The sequence below is a fragment of the Calypte anna genome, chromosome Z (genome assembly GCF_003957555.1).
Source record: "Calypte anna isolate BGI_N300 chromosome Z, bCalAnn1_v1.p, whole genome shotgun sequence".
In the NCBI taxonomy this organism is placed as follows: Eukaryota; Metazoa; Chordata; class Aves; order Apodiformes; family Trochilidae; genus Calypte; species Calypte anna.
In genome coordinates this window covers 21,000,224-21,016,651 of record NC_044274.1, presented here as the reverse complement: position 1 = coordinate 21,016,651, position 16,428 = coordinate 21,000,224, and the positions used below count along the sequence as shown (strand labels likewise).

Here is a 16,428-nt window from a genome sequence, read left to right as displayed (position 1 = left end):
TCTAACCTTTCTTACTACTTTATCTACTCCATTTAATGACTTGTACAAGGTAATAAGATACTTTTAAACATGTTTTTGAAAGTGCTGCGTGCATTATTCTCTGCCAGCTGTGGTAGTGGTACAAAAGAATAAAGGAGAAAATGGAGATCCAAATACCTTGGGGTTGAATGTGGATATGTCTATGTTGCTGTTGATTTTAAATCAAAAAGATTCACCATATTGAGCAAATTACTCCACACACGTCTGTGTTTTATCTGCCAGATTGGTTACAGCAGCCAAACTGGCTTGTGTATCTCAGGAACACAAAGCGATATAACCTTTCTTTCTTTCTTTGTATTCTTGCCACCCTCTCAAGATTTGTCGTCACCTGTTAAATATATTAGATTCAAAGTGCAAGCTCTTTGGGGTTGGGGTCCTTTTCTTCCAAGTTTCAGGTTCTACACACATACTAACCAAGCAATAACTCTGAGGCAAATGAAGCGCTCATGAAGTTGTTCAAATACTCAGCAGCTGAGTAGGCAGGAAATACATGCCTGAAAAGCAGAAGGGCTTGGAGGACTGAGAGGAGGAAAAAAAGTCAGTGGAAGTGGAGATGATACTGCAGGTGAAGAATTTAGGATAAAGAATTAAAACAAAAGTAATCACGCAAAAGAATGGAGGTAGCAATATATAATCTGGTAACACAGAGAACAGGAGTAAAGTCCATGACCAAGGTAAACCCACAGTAATTGACATGGGAGAAACATGAGAAAAAAGATTAACAGAAAAAAAAAAAAAAAAAAAAAAGCCATATACACATACCTGTAAACCATTTCATTAGGAGCCGTGTCATCAAAGGCATAATCAAAACGAAAAGTTTGGTTTTCTAGGTACCTTGTTAAGTCCACCTTTTGTTTTGGTTCATGTACCATCACAACATCTTTACTAGGAATTGTTATTACATCAAGGTCTTTCATTAAAGTTTCTATAAAATAAGTGAAATATATATATTTAACTAGCAACATTTCATTATTTTTTACATTTTTTCATTGTTTACACTCAAAACATCTCAGATAACACAGCTCCTCCAAGGAACAACGCTGCAATGGATTTTGGCTTCTGATGATACTGAGATAGTAATATGCTACATAAGAGATTTCATTTTGAAAGTCTAGTGATCCTACCCTACCACTTGGTAGAAATTAGAGAGAGGCTGAACAAGACTGAACAGAAAAACTAAGATAGTTAATTACAGCACTATCACTGTAGCTTGTTATGCATTCTGTAAGAACAGTTTCCATGGCATTCTTTTTCCTTAGGACATTTATACTGTTTTACACTTTACTGCCCTATCAGTTGAGTTTTTATACATAACTGGAGTTCCACTGGAGAAACTGAACACTGAAGTTCTACACTGCTTGTAGTGTCAAACTTAAAACCGCAATTAAATTTGTGACCTTATGATAATCTGATTTATTTGAAAAATAACCTTTTACTTTCCCTAGATCTTTAATGTTGCGGTCATACATAGACAGCTTTCAAAAAGAAAAAAAAATGCTTTCAGTCTATACAGACACTTTCATTTGTGTATTGCTCCTGGAACCTGAAAGTATACACCGTTAATATAGAATTTCTTTAAAAGAAAAATATTTATAAAAACCACCTTTGTAAGAAGAAAAAGTTGAAAAAGCTAAAGATCCTTCCTATCACTAAGAATGAACAAAAATGTGATTTCAATAGTGAGTTCCTAGCTTATAATTACTAAACAACATTACAATTTATTGCTAATTGTTGTGTGAGAGATTAGTCAGCAAAACACAGAACCCAGTGATGCATGATATGCACAAAAATAAAGATCCTTTTTGTGTACGGTCAGGATCCTAACGTGTCCTACTTGCAATCCTATGTAAAACTTCTTCAGGCATACAGTTCAAAAATTTTATGTGGCTTTATACAATCAGATAGAATCTTTCAATCTGTTAACATACTGATCAAACATTACCATTGGTTACCATTGCATGATATTACACACCAAGAGAAATATGCTTTCAAGACACTATATAATCCATTTTTCAACTGCAATGCAATAAAATAAAAAGCAATTATTCTGCAGTAATCACAGAGATGAAAGAAAGAACAGCAGTGAAAAGAGATATATGAAGGACAACTCTGCAGCAAAATCTCTTCAGACTAAGCAAAGCTGATTTTTGTTAAATGATTGTTTGGAATAATGCATTTACCTGCTCCCACCTACTTTTTATGATTATCTACATTCCTTCCTGATGAAAATTTGGAACAGTGCCCCTGAAAACCACCACATATTTCTCAATTATAAACGTGTGATGGAAAGAAAACCTTAAAATGTCGGAAACATCTATTTCTTGCAAAGTCAATACACAGACTGATACTGAGAACCTAAGCATTTTGGTAGTAATTTTGTGTTGGTGGGACTGATGAAATAAGCTATTTTATTTATTTCTCTTCCATTCTTTTATATTCTTGAACTTTAAAATGTGAAAGGAGAAGCACAGTGAAGTGTGTGGTTTCAGAAGATGATATCATGATTACTAGATTACCTCTGTGGTTCATATTCTGCATAGATTACTTCATTAATAACTTTTTATTGCAGCTTATTCTGAAAAATGCTGAATAACTTTAGTACCAACCTCATTTTTACTTAGACACTCACCTCCCTATAAAAATACCTCTGAGCTCTTTTTTTTAATACCACCAAACTACTAATACTTAAAATATGCAACTTACACAAAATCAAATCCTACATCTGAATGTACCAACCAACTTATGCCCCATGACAACTTGCTATCATTTACTGTAATTTCACTTTGTCCATCTTCAGCGCAGGTAAAAGGCGACATTTCCCAATAACGTATCAGATTTCTATGCCCTTCTAAGTTTTTCATATTTTATTAGATACAAAGATAACTTCCACTGGTGAAACAGAGATTCTACTGCAATCAGTTGCATGCATTCAATCACATGTTGAATGTCCTTATTAAGTATAAATATGTTGTACAAAATAGTTTCAGTTATCCAGTTTTTGAGATTATGCATTATTTCTAGATAATAAAAGAAAAAAAATACAGAGAATAAAAAAATAATATAGAGAATAATAACAGTAAAAATGAGGAAAAAAATATAAAGCAAAGTAGGGGAAGTGGCAACACAGAGGAGAAAAAATAAGACAAAACCTAACTATATACTGGTATCAATATGTTTTTCCTCTCCCACACAATTCTCCCATTTTCATTTGGATATACTCCAGATAATCCTCGATGTGTAGTTCTGACAGTACAAAACCAACAAATGCATACCATGCTGTTTTAGTGTCAGACCAGTGTTCTTTTGAGTCCTTTAGCTGAACAAAATGTAATAGAAAGAGAAGGAAACATCTTTCAAAACAGAAGTCATCTTGCTTAAGCACTAGATTCAGGCAGGCTTTATCCCATTTGCATTCTTAATTTCTCACTGAAAGTAGAGAATTTCATTGGAAGACTGGAATTTAATGGGAGCTGAAAACCTAAACTTTTTTTTTTTTTAATACAGACTTCAGTCTCATGAACACGGAACAAGAAGAAATGTTGTAATATTAATCAACTATAGCAAAAAGTCACTGGGGAGTCATTCTAGACCCTAGTAATTTTTCAGTGGCACTTCGTATGCCCCAAGGTATCTTGCCCAGTCCTGAGCAGCAACTCCAGGGGATACAAATTTACAGTTTCTCTGTAACCCACTAGCCCTGTTGAGGATGGCTTGGACATGCTTGGTCACCTCACTTGTCATAAGGCATTAGCATTTTAGACTGAAATGCTTCTCTGATGTCTGATATACTTGAAAGTATAAAAATGCACACACAAAAATGTGTAGTGACGTTTTCATTGGGTAGCTCTCTGCTCAGAAAATGAATGTAAATGACAGTAAAAGATTGATGATCCTAGTGCAATGTACAAATATGGAAAAATAAAAGTAGAATTAATTCCCAGATAAACGAATTACATCCTAGATGACCTTGGAAAAAAAATTAAAATTTGAGTCTCTCTGCACCTCAGCTCTCAGCCCATGAAATGGTGATAGTTGAATTACTTGTCCCCCCATCTCTATGCAGTTTCTAAGACTATGAAATTTTCTGGGTACAACACACATATTGTCTAATGTAACAGAGTTTCATCTTCAATCAGTATTTCTACATCACTTTAAAATACATAATACTACTTCCAGAAGCAGCATTTCAGTGAAACAATATTAGCAAAATCTTAAGTGTTCGATACCTTTTTTATTGAGTGGTCGTTTTCGTACACAAACACATATCCTGTGCTCATCAATCTGCAAAGGAAATAATCTTTCAGTGAACTACACCCTCATTCCATTTTACTTTATTTTACTTCTGTTCTTTACTCAATTAGCGAATCTTTTAAACAAAGAGAACTTTCCAAGACAACAAGACATCTGATCATGCAGAAGCCCTTTGTGTCTGCACAATAGCCAAGAACCCAAAAGGGAGAACTAGGCATTATTTGGTGGCCTTTTACAGTGGGGTTACAGAGTTGGTGGATAAGGGAAGAGCATCTGACAACATCTGCCTGGTCTTGTGCAAAGCATACGATACTGTCCTGTACATCTCTGTCTCTAAATTGGAGACATGAACTTAACAGATGGGTCACCTGATGGATAAGGAATTGGCCAGATGGTTGCACTCAAGAGTCATGATTGCTCAACATCCAAGAGGAGACCAGTGACGAGTGGTATTCCTCAAGAGTTGATATTTGAACTAGAGTTGCTTTAAATCTTTATCAGTGTCATGGGCAGCGGAATAAAATACAATCTCAGCAAGTCTGCTGATTACATCAAGCTGTGTGGTGCAGTGAGCACACCGAGGGGACCTCAACAGACTGTGAAGGTGGGCCTGTGCAAACTGCATGAATAGTTCCTTATAACACAGATTTTTTATTAATCTACTGACACTAAAACTAGTAGTTACTGAAAGTCCTAGACACATAAAAAAGTGTTTGTTACGTTATGTCATTTAAATATCTTTGACTATTTTTCATGTTTACAGACAAGTATACATTGAAAAAAATGAAAACAAATAGCAAAAATATAGAAGGATAAAAAAATTCCATGTTCCTTGGGTACTTACAGGATCTGCAGTGGTCAGTGGTCTATAATCCAAACTTCCCCTGAAGTCTCTTATCATGCACATAATTTCATAATTTGGATTTGTAGCATCAACATCCTAGGGAAGTAAGCAACAATTTTTAAAACATAGTTTTCTCCCTAAATGGATTAACTTCAGTATCTTCTTTTTCCTTTCTTTTTTTTAAAAAAAAAGTAAAATATACATTAAAAGAAATCTTACTTTTTTTCCAAAACACCAGAAACGTCTCAAGTACAAGTTTAATGCATTTTTCCATTCAGATGTCACCAATTTACAGATCATAAAGCAAAGCAGTTTTATGCCTCCTATTTAATTTTTTTTTTTTGGCTGCAAGTAATAGAAAATTCTTTTTAACTAAGGATTTATAAACATTCTACTCAAGAAGAGAAATTATGCCTGCCTTTGACAGAACCTTCATACTCAGAAAACACCTCTGAACTACCATGTAACCCCAGTGTATACAGTAAATGTTTCTCAATCTGAGGAAGGGATCCAGGGGGATACGCTCCATTACACAGGCATAAAACAGACTGCAGAAGACAGTGCAGGCACCCCTGTTGCTCTAAACACAACCCTGCTGCACCCAAGTTGGCTAAAGGACATCAGTCCTACCACTGGCCCTGAGTTAACTCCTACAGTTTCCCAGATGCGCTGGAAACTCTTCCAAGTCTGAGCCCCCGCAAAAAGCAGAGGGAATGAAACACAGTAGGCTAAACCCAGGCTCAGAAGTCCTCCTGTTCTTAAAGCTGGAGCCATCGGTATTGGAGCAAATGGACATGTAACAGGCCCTGGATGGTGCCTCCTCCAAGCCTTGCTAAGTCTGAGCCTATTGTGAGCTGATCTGTTAAACTGCCCAAATGTCCTTTCTATACCATTTCATGACACGATGCTGATGCCATGCATAGGAAGTCCCCTCTGGTGCTCAGACCTTTTTAAGCTTTGCATGGCTCCCCATAAGTGACACAGAATTCCCTTTGGATCACTGCTGGTTGTGAAAACATGCGTAGACACTGTTAGGAAGTGCTACATTGGGGTTAACAAGCTGAATATCTGCACCTGTGGCACAGAAGGTACTCTCCTAAGATGAAACTGCCCTGGAGCTGACTGTACCTTGATGACCTTCACCCTGACTACAGTGAACTAAAAACTGTAAGTCCATACAAAATGTATTACTGCTGAAATGTTTCCTTCTAATGTCCAGAAAGGGCTATTGCTTATTATGGAAAAAATGTCTGCCTTAATCTTTTTAAAACCCTGTTTAAAGGTCTTGCTCAGTGCCTGGCTAATCGTTGCTGCATTTCACAACAACAACAAAATACACAAAGCAATCTGAAGCAAAGATACATACACATCACCAAGGCGAACAGAGCTTCCTCATACTGGAGAAAGAAAGAAGTTTTTTACAGTGAGGGTTGTGAGACATTGGCACAAGTTGCCCAGAGAGGTGGCAGGCACCCCATGTGTGGAAACATTCAAAGTGAGATTGGATGGGGCTCTGAGCAACCTGGTCTGGTTGATGTTGTCCCTGCAGTGGGGATGGACTAGAGGACCTTTTATAAGATCCTTTCCAACCCAAACCATTCCATGATTCTATGATACAGAAGTTTAATACACAGACACAAAGGCAGTCTTCACAAAAGCAATAAAAAGAATATTTTAGGTGTAGTACCACATTTTCATACATAAAGCAAAAAATACATGTCCCCTAAACATATAGGCATGTTTTGCATTTGTGGAAATTAATGGAAATTAAGATTCAACATAGGTGATTTTACGTCAACTTAGAAATATCATTAAACCATGATGTAAATTGCCCGAATTATTTACTTGTTGGTGGTAGGTACTTCTGTCAGTAGTGGCTCGGTAGTATTTCTTTAGAGACACTAACACATACACACAGAGCTGCCAACAAGATCACACTGCTAGATCTGCAAAAGCTTTTACAATACTGTGACAGAAAGTCATTTAATATTAAGAGATTTTTCTCACAGGATTAGCAACTTCATTTCTCTCACCCAAGTTTATAAAAACTTGCTGTCAAAAGGCTCACATGATGCAAAGCTAAACTACAAACATATAGACAAGTTTATAGAAAAAAATCTTAAATACATTGTTCAAACTTGAGCCACAAAAATATCTCCCACAAAGCATCAAAGACCATAAAGAACAATTAATCATAATATTTTAGTACCTCCTGTAGAGTAACAGCTGAAAGTTTGGTTATTTTCAACAACAGATTTTCCATAAGAAGTAGCTATCATCAGTAGTTGCTCTTTAAGGAACACACAGCAAGAAAACCAATTTTAAGTAATTATTTTTGTAGGAAGAAAAAGAGGGGGAAAACAGTATAAAATAGTAAGTTATGAGAGTAATGTAAGAAAGCACCAAAATATTTATGAAACTTATGTAAGAATGAAAACACTTAATTTTTAAGATTAGAGTTCATAAAAATTACTAAAGACTGAAAAAATCACAGTAATTTTGCAATTATCTTCTCTTGCTGACATGTTATCCATCCAAGCTAAAAATACAAACCTGAGCTCTTTTTTCTCTAAGTTCTTGCTGCTGTAACCTTCTTTTTTCACGTTTCTCTTGCAGTTTTTCAACCTCTTTTACACAATTAGATTTTCTACGTGCTTGAAGAAAATGACAATTTTAAAATATTTTCAGTATGTTGCATAAATTTAGCATATACTCTGTAAAATTTCAATTATATTACTTTTTCAATAGTTAGAATGCATCTATTTATATCAACTATCTATTCAAGGAAATGAGCACAGAATAATAATGGCAATTTAATTTCTAAAATTTATAAAGTAAATAAACTAGGAAAAAATAATGGCAATGGAACAATAATTGCATGACCAAAAATGTAAGGAAAATGACCCTTGGACAGATACATGTGATCTCTTGGTTTTAATTAAAAGAAAGCCCAGGCAAATTAAAAAAAAAACAAAAAAACAAAAAAACCCAACAGTACCATGGTTCAAAAAAAAAATTCCAGATACTAGCACAACTATGACAGAAGTAAACATCTGTTTAGCCACACGTCTCTGCAAAAGCTTCTCCAAGGAAGCCTACAGACAACTGCGCACGTAGACCATATGTCATTTACAGACAACAACATAATCCAAGAGAATATACATGTAACGCCCAGAACAAACGAATCCTTGATACATGGTTTACATACAAGGGGGTCCAAATTCCTTTTTTGCAGCTTGAACTGGAGATATATCTGAAACACTACCATTCTGTTGAGATGAGGAAGACTGCTCAGGAAGCTGAGTAGGTCGTACGCGCGAAGAACCAACCACTGCAAAGGAAAAGCACAAGCTCATCTGGACACCAAAGAGTAATATTCCTATCCAATTCTGAAATGCTCCATTATGACGAGATGAAACAAGGCCTCTTCCCACACACAAACACCTACTGGAGGTGAGCAGGAGCCATATAAGTAACAACACTATTAATGAAGACACTGGGTATGCAGCCCTGTGTTTCTAGTGTTATACACTAACACAACATAATTATTATTAAATGCTGCATGTGCATATTTTTAAATACTACAGAATTAGTACAACTAGTGCACAGAAGGAAGCGTGTACTTGTAGCTATGCAGTCCTGAAGTTTAAAGTACTGAAATTTTACTTATATTGTGATTAAAACACAAGTAAGAAAAGAAGCCCAGCTGTTACACATTCTCTAGATGTTAAAAAATGGACCCATTTCATTGAGCCTGTGATCTCTGGAGGAGCAGAGGGATACAAATGAAAAGCAGCAAAGTGGAGCTCCCTTTTTGAGAGGAAGAAACAACCTTTTTTGACACTACAAAAGTGATACAGACACAATCTGTATGCTTAAACTTATACATTTCTTCTACATGTGCTGAAGATGCAGTGATGTCTGTTTCCAGTGAATGCAGTGGGAGTGGTGAGCATGTGACCTGAATGTTTCAGATTTTTTCTGAGTTACTATGCCAAATGCAGGCCAGCTCCCTCTGCAACATGGAGACACCTGTGAGACAGGTATCAAACATGTATGGTAGGCAGGACAAATCCCCAAATACAATAGGAGATCTCATGTACAGCACAAATTGAATAATTAAAAAAAAAAGTGTGCTGAGGAAAGCTTAATTACAAGACCAACAGAGACCAAATAGTTAGGCTGACTGTGAATAGTAGCATGAATAGGACCTCTTCAGTTACAGGTTATTTCATACCAAAAAGACAGTGTACTACAAATGACAACAGACAACATGTATGGATATGGAGACAGGTATCAATAGGATGCCTCAGATTTAAACCATACTAGTATGAAGAAAAATTATTAGATTTCCAATTTATTTAACATCCCTGACAACTGGCAGCAGGGAGAAAGTGGTTCCAATTTTTCACCAGACAAATCTGAACACTTTCAAATATATGCAAGCCCACTTGCTTTTCAAGTTTATACAGATGGACTGGAATCTAGTCTGAATTAATAACAGGTGATTAATATTTGGAAGAAGAATCATTACCATCATCAGTACAAGTTAGTTGTTTAATGCAGAAGAGAAAATTAAAACAGTAAAGCATTAACTATTCTTTCTAATGTTATAAATGTGTTACATCTGTATTTATCCCATACAAACTTTTCACCTATCCTCCTGTGGTATTTCAGCTTTTTTGGGTAGATTTTTTGCTATTAACTATAGAATGAGAAATAATCCATAGGGTTTAAGTAGTTTTTGAATGAATGTTTACACACAAATTGTTACTAAACAAAGACAAAAAACTGAAAGCATAAGAATTTAAAGTGCACTACTTCAGGTATATTGAAACAATAAAGCTGAAGCAAACTGAGGATGCTTTATCTTGGAAAAGTCCACACACAGTTTAATGAAGCCTAATTAATTAACTTTTTTTTGCACCTTCATCTTAATGAAAATTTTCTTCATGCTTTAACTTGCATATAAACCCTATTCCTAGATATGTATAGGAATAGCTCTAGGAATGTGTCTCATTCACACATACCAAAGTAGAAATGCAGCACTATTAAGGAATGTTAGGTGAGCAGAAGGTTATAATGTTCCCATTTGTTTACTTCCTTGAAATAGAAAGAGATAACACTTACCTCTGTTATCTCTGGAAGGGGTATCATTCTTAACTGGTGCCATAGTTCGTCGACTCTGTAAAGAAAGAAAACTGTTATTTGATCACTTTATTATTGAAAATGTAAACTGAAGCCTCACCTCTGCTTCCTTCCTGTGAATTAAAATAACATGACATCAGCCACACAGAGAGCTGATTGCTTCCACATCTTTTTCTGAAGTGCCTGAGGTGATGACTGCTTGAACTATAGGTACTGTATCAAAACAACCTTTAAAAACTTTTCTGTATTTATTTCTTGAGTTATAGTTAGTTATATGGATACAAGTCCCCAGCTCCCTCTATGCCTAACCTGCTCGTAGAAAATTTTCATAAACTCCAATTCACTAAAAGAAAAAGAAAGGAATACAGTTTTCAAAAGGCTCCATAGACAAAAAAGTTCAAGTTAAAAAATCAAGCATAACAACATCCACAGGAGTACTGTAAGTTTAACATGAGCATGTTGAGTAAGTATTACTAACCTTCACAATTTTGTTTACTTTGGCTGATGCAGCAGCTGGTGGTAGCGTCTCTGGACTGGGTTCAATATCTTCATCAGGAGCAAGATCTGGATTAAGTGAAAATATGCTCTCCAAGTCAATCTGCAAAATAATTTAAAATGCATTTCTGAGTCTTAGAACACTGTTCACCCTCCACCTTTCTCCTGTTATGTTTGAGAATAAACAATAAATCTATTTAGTGGTTTTACCCCACAATATATTCATTCTGTAACCTGAATTATTTTATGTTGACTTGACAAACGTAAGCTTTGGTCTTTGCATTAGTTGAAAACATGCCCTTCTGAAATGAGATGAACTTAATTTTGTCAGGGGATTAAATTAAAACAAAAGCACCCAGTGTTAGTGTGGTATTTGACAAGAACTTCAGAATACAAAAAAAAAATACTGTAACATATTGAGATCTCAGTTATTTGAAATTTCCCAGACAGTGCAAAAGAAACAGATGAATTACAGCTACAAAAAAAAAGCATAGTTGAAACCATGTTATATTTATCATACTAATTTTTCCCGTTCAGGTTCCTGGTTGAAAATGCTGTAAAATTTAAGTGGGGTATGAGCAGGATCCTAACAATAGCTCACTTCAGAGCCATTTAAACTTTGTTTCCTACAAATTTTTAATAGCTTTGGTCTCCATAAACTGCCATTTCCCCTTGCTGGACATTTCAAAGACCTCACTACCGTATGGATTCTGTAAATCCTGAAGGATGAGCTCAGATGATGAGTCACTAGGACATTCTTACTTTTTGTTTTTCCTTTTTCCTCTGTTTTTTCACAAAAACAGTGTCATTATTTCTGAGATGCTTCTCCAAATCTCGTCTGAAACTGGCTAACATGGTCCAAAATTTAAAGGAAGAGGAGATAGTTAGGCATTACATATGAAGACACAGTTTTTCAAAAGCAACACTTGAAAATTATTGCCAAAAATAAAGAAGCAAACAAACTACCAGTTTGATTCCTCAATAATACAAATACAAATTGATTTCTAACCCAACTCTCCCCATAGTTTTCTGCCTGAACTACAAGTAACTTTTCCTTTCAAAAGCTTGATTTTTCTACTTGTAAATAGAAGATGACAAGGTCAGCCTTTGCAATCTGGTTCAGATTGAATGCATGAAAAGAACCATGTAAAAGCTATTACACAGAGCTCAGGAAGTCAAATTTAAAACAACAGAAACCAGCATTTGCCCAACTGCTCCATACAAAACAGTCTGTAAACAAAAAACTACCAAGTAAATAAAGATTTTTATTTTCTCAGTTTCCACTGCAAGATCCAAGGTAATATTCATGTAGAATACACGTTTTTAAAAGGAAATTTCTAAAATAATTGAGTTTACCTCTTTGCCTTTTGTGTCTCCATTTTCAATCCATTCAACAGTTACACTTTCATTATCTTCATTTAGGGATGTTACCATAGCTTGGTGAATTCGGCCTAGAAAGCAAACAGAAAGAAGCTAGAAAAATCTAGAAACTTTTTCCAGAAATTACTTTCACCTTTGCATTGGCACATGTCCTGAGAGGCAGGAAGAAGAGGGTTAAAAAAAAAATAAGATGATAAACAGAAGGTGATTCCTGGGCGCACACTGTGAAGTGGCTCAGACCTGATCCATCAATGGAGGTTCTAATGAGACTGCCAGTGTATAACTGCAAAACCCAATGAACAGAAAACCACGTTGTAAGTTAACAAAATACCATGTGAAACCAGCACCACTTGGACTCTCTCTTCTGAGTGAAGACCAGTACAATGCCTCAAGCCTTCCTCAAGCAGTGAAGTCCCTGAGGTGTGCCTCCACAAAGGCTGGTTTGTCCCGTTCTAGTCTGATACAACTCTACACATTCCAACACAGAAGTGAAGCCCTGTTAAAACTGTATTATGATATACAGGTTTTATGGACATCCAATCAGTAGGTTAATTCAACTAAAATTAAATTGCCTGCAACAGTAATAAAAATCATAATTTTAAAAACATCTGCTAATACAGACTGCTGAGATGGAGTTAAGGTGCTATTGTTTTTACTTCTCCGGTGAAAGGCTCAAAGTCAGCAGGTCCCCATAAAGTAAAACAAATCCAGCAAACTTTCAGTATGAGTAAGGATACTTCTTCTTACAAATGTGGTGAGCCACAACTTTTTACTATCCTATTTCCTACACTGTTAACAAGGAGTGACTGTAAGAACAGAGCAGCCATGCACTGACAAAAAAAGGATCACGACCTAGATGTCACATTGACTTCACATCTGTGCTTTGCCCTAAGAGTGCCAAGCATTGGTGTTCTAAAGAAAACTAAGCCAGTGTGACTGTTCCTTTAACACCCTTCGACAATAAGACACAGTGGGAAAAAGAAATACCTCATTTTTCCCACCCCAAGCCTCCCCCAGGTACCCAAGAGCAACGTACAGCACCCCAAAGACAAGCACCCTGCTTGGCTGGGAGTTTCCTGCACCTTGGACCTTTTCCTCTACTTTCCTAGAGCTTCTAACCCCCAGAAATCCAATCCAAGTCTCTTTCACTTATTAGAATCTCTGTTTTAGCCACTTCAGTGGTTTTCTGTATGTAATGCTTTAGTTTTCTAAATATAATGTTTTTATATAACCTAAGCCTCTAAGGGCCTGCTGAGGGTCAGACAGAAGAAACACTTGTACTGAAAGCTCAAGATTATCTCACCTAACGGCATAAGTAACAAATGTATGTTAATGTTTCTCTTAGTGCAAAAACTGCCTAAACATTCACACCTTTTTAAAATTATGCAAGAAGAGAGACTAAAGGGAAGCATCATGGAAAGTATACAGCAAACCTGTATTTTTTGTTTGTATACAACCAACAGTACTCCTCTGTGTACTACCATGAGAAAGAGACACTGTATTAATCACAGAGCCATCATGTAAGTCCTATTGGCTGCTGAAGTGCTCTATTACTTTTGACAAAGAATAAATAATATTTTAAAAGGTATAACCTTTGCTATAACCAGTGAAAGAAGATCAAAGTGGGCTGATGAATTACTAGAAAATACTGAACACTCACAAACACAGTAAGCCAGCATGTCATAACAAAAAAATCACAATAAATCTTCCATCTCTGTGCCAGACTTCATCCATTTCCTGGCTAAGAAAGGCAGGGCTGAGAGAAAAAAAAGGCACTAGCAAAAATAGAAGTTATGTCCATATTCTAAGTATTCTCAGTCTGAATAGAAAATGTATACTATAATGTTTGAACTGGCAATGTACCCATACAATCTGTTCCTAAAAATTCTTTGTGTAATTAAAAGTTTACATGTTATTGAAGTGCCAAAAAACACATTTCCATCTTTACAATTGCCTCTTGCTCTGCACAAACAGTATTCCATTAAATTTTTCTAGTGCACATCTGAATACAGCAGCTGTGAAATTTAGGAATGCCAGCAACTAAGGCTGGCATAAACCTTGTCTAGCATATAAAGCAAGACCAAGCTGCAAATGTTAAAGTGTAAGAGAATAATGAGTCTGAAGAGCATGGTTGAAGGCAACACCCCTGATTTCTGGTGTATTTTCTAGGGTTGTTATCAAAATCTGAAATGTAAATACATCTGTGTAAACACAAACATATTATGACAAACTGGAAAAGGAACAAGGGATTTGAGAAAGACCACGTTCACACACATCTAAAAAATGAGGAAAGTAGAGCCACACTAACTCCTCATTTGGTGTTTTCTTTAATTGCTAGTGCCTCTCTGCACATGGTTAGAATTCACCTCATAGACAAAACTTCTGGGAAGTCACTTATTGCTACAGGGCTTAAAATTAATGGAGAAGTTATTGAAATGGCCGTTATCTATATAATATGTTCTGTCATACCACAAGTGGTGTCTGGGTTACCTCCTATTGACCAGAGCATTTAGAAGATATCGCTGCACATAGAGTAATAAGATAACTCAAACATCTGGGAAGACAACTCTTTAAATACACATAGGTAACAATATTCTCATCTTAATCAACAGAAAGTGAAGAGCATCAACTCTCCACTTTCTTCCTAGTCATCTCATGAACTATTAACAAATATAAGAAAGCAAGCATAAACACCGCAGAAATAACAGATAAATCCCCAGTTCTGAGTTCAAAGGGTGCAGAAAAATATTTAGAAAAGCGACAGCAAAAGCAAATACGCAGGGTTAAATCAAACTTTTTAACTACAGTTAAAAACCTAGGCAGCAGTTTTAACTGATCACAAACATCAAGCTGTACCTAGATTCTTATGTCTACACAAACTAAATATTTTCTCAAATCACAATTTTTAAGCAGTGATCACTGATAGTCCTAAAACCTTTTCATTTTCCTAATGGTTTTGAGAAATATTCAGTGTCAAGTATGGGTTGGCATTTTCTAAAATACAGTCTGTGATAACGAGTGGGCTGACACGTGACTCAAATCTTTTTGCGCTCTCAGAGGTGACTGAAGAAATAAGGCTGGAAAAAGACCGCAGCCTTCCCCACCCTTCCACGTAATTAAAGACACAGTACTCACACTTCTCATGCTAAAGGTTTGTGAAGCCTTAAAAATATCTTTGAGCTGTAATAATTAGAGAGTTATAAGCAGGCTCGGATCAGGGTAGAATGAAGAAAGGTTCCACTATGACACCCCCATCCCTTCCCAAAAAATAGTAGCAGGTCCCTGCCTGGCAGCATTACACTGTGACTATCTCATAGTTCGAGTGCTGTTAGTTTGAACCCAGGCAATTATTTTTAGCAGGCTACAGCGATGTTAAGGGACCCAAGATTCAGTAAAGGAAACTGAGTTTATACTACATCTTCTGAACTTGCCTCTTCTTTAGGAGCACAGATGTGTTAAATTAGGTCAGGCTGTGATCTGTCAGCAGAGCACAGCTTTTTTCTACTTGTATCAGCAGTAGATGTTTCCACAAATTGAGTACAAAAATATACTACAACTTAACATCTGCTACAGAGCCATGCTAAGGCTGACCGCTGCAACCCTTAAATGATTATGACAGGCATTTGAGAAATAACCATAATTTTCCAGATCATGTTCATGAGGGATTAACATGAATGTTATCTAGAGACAAATGGATGTGATTGACCCTCAACCTCTTCTATTACATATTCAAAAATTAAAATTGCAAAAAATATAATTTTCTTCATTCTCTTTTAAAAATAATACATGACCCAAATCACATTAAAAAATAAATTAATTAAAAAATGTTTAGGAGAAACATGAAACTTAATCCAGAAGCACTGTTTACCAGAATTCCCACTGGTTTCCTGGATGATGGGCTTCAATCCTGGTGACTCTGGTGAAAGGGCTTTCTTGCTCACACAGAGCTCAAGGAGATGAAAATAATACCTAACAAACAATGCCTGTACCCAACTTCAAAGAAAAATGCTCAAGGAAAGAGAATTCCAGGCTCAGCATTTCCAGTCATGTCAACTGTGGCAAGGTCCACAGTTCAGGTGTTCAGTTCAGGTGTTCAGAGCTTGCTATGGTCCTCCTTGCATCACAGTCCTGCTGCTAATCCCCTAAGGAAAAATCAGCACTTTTAAGTGACGTATGTTTATTTCCTCACCACATTAAACTTGTTTGATACAACACTAAACATGATTTAATGTTGTCCCAAGGGTTTATTTATCCACAAAAAAGTAGCCTTT

General features: G+C 36.1%; 1 protein-coding gene across 2 annotated transcripts in view; it reads right to left on the bottom strand.

Annotated features, from left to right (window-relative positions):
• KIF2A (kinesin family member 2A) overlaps positions 1-16,428 on the bottom strand; it is a 54,759-nt gene that overhangs the window by 25,235 nt on the left and 13,096 nt on the right. The window contains exons 2-9 of one of the 2 annotated variants that reach the window (XM_030467689.1): positions 12,134-12,228; positions 10,761-10,880; positions 10,265-10,319; positions 8,343-8,465; positions 7,688-7,788; positions 5,135-5,230; positions 4,266-4,320; positions 802-964 (exon numbers count right to left, since the gene is read on the bottom strand). In XM_030467689.1, coding sequence (XP_030323549.1) covers positions 802-964; positions 4,266-4,320; positions 5,135-5,230; positions 7,688-7,788; positions 8,343-8,465; positions 10,265-10,319; positions 10,761-10,880; positions 12,134-12,228 — 808 coding nt within the window. The remainder of the gene's footprint in view (positions 1-801; positions 965-4,265; positions 4,321-5,134; positions 5,231-7,687; positions 7,789-8,342; positions 8,466-10,264; positions 10,320-10,760; positions 10,881-12,133; positions 12,229-16,428) is intronic. The other variant, XM_030467690.1, reaches the window with a different exon arrangement.